The 5,527-nt window shown below is 48.6% G+C and overlaps 1 protein-coding gene across 1 annotated transcript in view; it reads left to right on the forward strand.

The window, feature by feature from the left end:
* The window catches only part of Ephb4 (EPH receptor B4), a 23,142-nt gene that overhangs the window by 10,417 nt on the left and 7,198 nt on the right, over positions 1–5,527 (forward strand). Inside the window, exons 7-12 of the mRNA XM_021162668.2 lie at positions 592–716; positions 1,400–1,565; positions 2,982–3,084; positions 3,488–3,552; positions 3,659–3,772; positions 4,739–4,986. Coding sequence (XP_021018327.1) covers positions 592–716; positions 1,400–1,565; positions 2,982–3,084; positions 3,488–3,552; positions 3,659–3,772; positions 4,739–4,986 — 821 coding nt within the window. The remainder of the gene's footprint in view (positions 1–591; positions 717–1,399; positions 1,566–2,981; positions 3,085–3,487; positions 3,553–3,658; positions 3,773–4,738; positions 4,987–5,527) is intronic.

Genomic DNA, 5,527 nt, shown 5'->3' on the forward strand with positions numbered 1-5,527 from the left:
TCCAAATTCTTGTGCCCCACGCGGTTTGCTTACTGTGCCATCATCCCAGACCCAGATTAGTCCTTTTCCTTTTTCCCTTCCCTTTTTTTTTTTTTTTTTTTTTTTGAGATAGCCGCTTGTGTGTAGCTGAGGCTAGCTTCAAACTCAGCATTCTCTTGTCTCTGCTTCCAGAGTACTCAAAGGGAATTTTTTTTCAAAAATGTATTAATTTATACATGTGTGCCTGCATTCATTTGTGTAAACCATATGTGTGGAGGTGCCCAAGGAGGCCAACAGAGGGTATTGGATGCCCTGGACTTGCAGTTATAGGCAGCGGTGAGCTACTGGATGTGGGAGCTGGGAACCAGACATGGGTCCCCTGCAAGAGCATCATGCAGGTATTAGAAGAGGTTGCTAGGTATAACCTCTGGAGGAAAAATTAGGAAACAAAACCCCTAGGGTTTGTGGTCCGGCTCAGTGGTAGAGCGTGTCTAGTACATGTAGGGTCCTGACCGCATCCCCAGCACTGTGGGGGTGCGGGTCGGGCAAGAATTGGAAACCGTTAATTGCTAGACTTTGCAGCAGGGCGCATTGGGTTTCTTTCTCCTGCAGTGCCTCCTGCAGTGTCTGACATCCGAGTGACTCGGTCGTCACCCAGCAGCTTGATCCTGTCATGGGCTATCCCCAGAGCACCCAGTGGGGCCGTGCTGGACTACGAGGTCAAGTATCATGAGAAGGTAAGGCTAGGCTCTGTCCCAGGTAAGGGGACTGGTGGGCATTGAACCAGAGCTGGGAGCATTGCAATTCAGGTTGACTGTTTATTAACTCTACGACCACAGGCTAGCCCTTGGGCCTCTTTACGCTTCAGTTATCGTTATCTGTAAAATAATTATAATATATAATATAAATAATGTAATAAATATATAATATAAATAAATAATACAAATAAACGAAATAGATATATAAAAATAAATAAATATATAAATATAAATTTTTATTTTAAATAAAGAAAATCTATATACATATATAAATTAATAGTTATATACCAGGACAACCACTATAAAGGGTTGTCAGGATGGCTCAGTGGTAGAGCCTCTGCCTAGAATCCCCCAGGGAGGGGCTGGGGGCATGGCTCAGTGGTAGAGCCCCTGCCTAGAATCCCCCAGGGAGGGGCTGGGGTGTGTCTTAGTGGTAGAACCCTGCCTAGAATGCTTCTGTGAGGGGCTGGGGGCGTGGCTCTAGTGGAGTGCTTGCTTGGCCTGTGAGATGTTTAGGTTTGGGTTCCAGCATCCCAAAGAGAAAAAACTAAAGCTGCAAGGATAAATGATGCTATAGGATAGAACAAAGTGGGAGTGACGGGGGAAGGAAAGCAACAGAAAAGGGGGAATCTTACGGCCCATTCCTTTCTCCTCCTGCACAGGGCGCAGAGGGCCCCAGCAGTGTACGTTTCCTGAAGACATCAGAAAACCGAGCTGAGCTCCGGGGGCTGAAGCGGGGGGCCAGCTATCTGGTCCAGGTACGCGCACGGTCCGAGGCTGGCTACGGTCCCTTCGGCCAGGAGCATCACAGTCAGACGCAACTGGATGGTGAGTCTGGGGTTTCCGGTGGAGGCTGGGAAGGTTGCCCCACCAGGCACGGCTTGCCTTAGTATCGGCAGTCATCTGCCTTGTTCTTATCCTTCAGTGATAAGCCCTGGCCAAAACCTAGAATAGAGAAACTAAATTCGTGCTCTGGCTGTGACGCCTGCTGGCTCTTCACCCTAGTAGCATGTTTACCCACAAGCTCCTCCTGTTCCCTCCTCCAGTAAGATGAGAAAAGCCTCCCACCCTGATGAGAGTTCTGAGGTAAAGTGAGGTAGCACGTGCTGTTTGGTTTTTTGAGACAGAGTTTCGCTGTGTAGTCCTCGATGTTCTGGAACTTGCTCTGTAGATCAGGCTGGCCCGGAAATCACAGAGATCTACGTACCTTCTGCCTCTCAAGTGCTGGAATTAAAGGCGTGCCTGACTTAACTCCATACGTTTTTGAACAGCTCCATGTTTTTTGAGACAGGGCCTTGCTATGGAGCCACGGAGATGTTTTTGAACTTGCAAGGCTGGACTTAAAGTTGCAGCAATCCTTCTGCCTCTGTCTCCCAAGATTACAGGAGTCCCCCACCATACATGGCTCCTTCCTTCCTTCCTTCCTTCCTTCCTTCCTTCCTTCCTTCCTTCCTTCCTTCCTTCCTCCCTCCCTCTCTCTCTCTCTCTCTCTCTTCTTTTCTTCCATCACTTTTCTTTTTCTCATCTTTTATGCTTTTTAAGGATTTTATTTTATTTTATGCATATGAGTGTTTTTCCTGCATGTATGTCTGTGCACTGTGTAGATGGAGGATCCGTGAAGGCCAGAAGTCGATCCTGGAACTGGAGTATTTGAGCTTCCCCCATGTGGATGCTGGGAAGTGAAGCCAGGTCTCCTGGAAGAGCTGCTAGTGTTCTTAGCTGATAAGCTAGAGATAGGGTCTCATTGTGTGACACAGGCTGGACTTTAACTTGACAATCCTCCTGCCTCAGCCTCTTAAATGCTGGGGTTACAGACATAGACCATCACTTTTGTCTTACTTTTCTCAGTGCTGAGGGACCTTGAGCATGCTAGCCCAGCACTCTACCACTGAGCTGTATCCTGGCCTTTATTTTTATTTTGAGATAGGGTTTTACTAAGTTGTCTGTGCTGAAGCAGAACCTACTATTGTAGTCCAGGCTGGTGTCAAACCCTCTATCCTCCTGCCTCAGCCTCCTGAATGGGATTACAGGTGTATGCTATCACCTTCGGACTCTCACCCAAAGAAGATTTTTCTTTGTTAAGCTTGGACACTTAATCCATTGTCCTCAATATGAGCTCAGTCGTCGCTTCGCTCGTACTGGGCTGAGATGGGAGTCAGCTTAGGAGAGCTCAGATCATTGCTTGATGGTGGAGTTAGGGGGAATCGGGAACTCTCATCTTTACCTGACCTCTTCTCCCCCCAGAGAGCGAGAGCTGGCGGGAGCAGCTGGCCCTGATTGCAGGCACTGCGGTTGTGGGCGTGGTCCTGGTCCTGGTGGTTGTCATCATTGCAGTTCTCTGCCTCAGGTAAAGACTCTGGCCACCTGCTCACACACCCTAGGGCAGTGGTCTCAACCTGCCTAATGATGCAATCCTTTAATACAGTTCTTCCTGCTGTGATGACCACGCCCCCCCAACCATTAACCTACTTCCGTTGCTTCTGCATAACTGTAGTTTTGCTAGGTATAAATCATGGTGTAAATATCTGATATGCAGAGTATCTGACGTATGGCCCCTGTGAAAGGGCCGTTTGACCCCGTTTCGGGTTTCAACCCACAGGTTGAAAACCGCCTTTGTAGAGCAAGCCTTCCTGTCTTTCCCACCCATCAGTTCTCAGTGGAAAATTTTCTAGACCCCAACTCCTTCATTCTCTGTGGGCCCAGAGATGTGTGACTCAGTTTGCCTTTTACTTCTTTTCACACTGCTACAGGAAGCAGAGCAATGGGAGGGAAGTTGAGTACTCGGATAAGCATGGGCAGTATCTCATCGGGCACGGTATGTGGGTCACAGACAAGGGGAAAGCAGCTTTGGGCTAATGGGACATCTTGGTCCAGAGGAATTTATTACTTCCTGGTTAATGGGCTCCTGTGTGACTCCTTAGGTACCAAGGTCTACATTGATCCTTTTACTTATGAAGACCCTAATGAGGCAGTGAGGGAATTTGCCAAAGAGATCGATGTCTCCTATGTCAAGATTGAAGAGGTAATTGGTGCAGGTAAGAGGAACAAGTCGGGCCGGGCATGTGGCACACACCTTTAATCCCAGCACTGGGGAGGCAGAGGCAGGTGGATTTCTGAGTTCAAGGCCAGCCTGGTCTATTGGTCTACAAAGTGAGTTTCAGGACAGCCAGGACTATACAGAGAAACCCTGTCTCGAAAAACCAAAAAAAAAAAAAAAAAAGAGGAACAAGTCAGGATGCTTCAGAGTCGTACAAACGTGAGGACCTGAGTTTGATTCCCAGACCCGTGTGGAAAAGCTGAGCACAGCAGCACATGCCTGAAATCCCAGCGATAGGGAGTGGGGGTGGCATCATAAGGGACACGCAGAGGGTCTGTGGTGCTCACTGGCCAGCCCATCATCCATCAGCCTAACCAAACTGGGTTCAGTGAGAAACCCTCTCTCAAGAAATCAGGTAGACTGCTGTTGTGTCAGTACGCATCTTTAATTCTAGCACTCAGGAGAAGAGGCAGGGTACTCTTGGTTTGAGGTTAACCTGGTCTACATAGCAAGTTCCAGGATGGCCAGGGCTACAGGATGGCCCAGAGGATCAAGAGGACTGCAGCCAAGGCTGATGACCTGTGAGGGACCCACATGCTGGGAGGAGAGAACTAATTACTGAAAATTGCCCTCTGAATGTCACGTGTTCGTTCTCTCACATGTTCGTTCTCTCACATGTGTACATGCACATGTGTAACCATGAATATAATTACAAAAATAAGAAAAAAGGTGAAAGAGGTAGAAGAAAACACCGGATGTTGACGTATGGCTGCTATCACATGCATATACACACACCAACAGGAACTTGTACATCCAATGTGCGCATGTGCTCTCTCTCTCTCTCTCTCTCTCTCTCTCTCTCTCTCACACACACACACACACACACACACACCACAAAAGCCTGGGCTTTTTTACAAATGGGTCAGAAGAGGAGAAAAACTGACCATCTGCATTGTGACTGAAGGTGAGTTCGGCGAGGTGTGCCGGGGTCGGCTGAAGGCACCAGGGAAAAAGGAGAGCTGTGTGGCCATCAAGACTCTGAAGGGTGGCTACACCGAGCGCCAGAGGCGTGAGTTCCTGAGCGAGGCCTCCATCATGGGCCAGTTCGAGCATCCCAACATCATCCGCCTCGAGGGCGTGGTCACCAACAGTGTGCCAGTTATGATCCTCACGGAATTCATGGAGAACGGAGCCCTGGACTCCTTCCTGCGGGTAAGCCTCCCCTCCACCTTCACAACCGCTGCATACTCCTGGGAGATGGAGTGGGAACCGAGGAAACAGGGAAAGCTGGACGTAGAAAATAGAGTAAAGCAGAAGCCATGCCTGCCGTCCTAGCATTGCAGAGGCAGGAAGTTTGTGAGTTTACGTCATCCTAGGAATACAAAGCCAGTTCTAGGCCAGCTTAGTATTACATCGCAAGACTTTTAGTATTGTATTACATAGCAAGACTCTACCTCCAGAAAGAAAGAAAGAAAGAAAAAAAAGCTGAATAGTTTCAGACATGGAAAAAAAAAATCAAACCAGATCTTGAATAGTGACTGCATTATTTCATTGATTTATTTTTGTACATTACTGGAGATTCAAACCAGGGTCTCATATATAGGCTCTACAATCTCTCTATTGCAGAACCACAGACCCAGCCCCTCCCTGGGGGATTCCAGGCAGGGGCTCTACCACTGAGCCACACCCCCAACCCCCTCCCTGGGGGATTCTAGGCAGGGGCTCTACCACTGAGCCACGCCCCCAGCCCCTC

The sequence above is a fragment of the Mus caroli genome, chromosome 5, assembly GCF_900094665.2.
Source record: "Mus caroli chromosome 5, CAROLI_EIJ_v1.1, whole genome shotgun sequence".
Classification (NCBI taxonomy): Eukaryota; Metazoa; Chordata; class Mammalia; order Rodentia; family Muridae; genus Mus; species Mus caroli.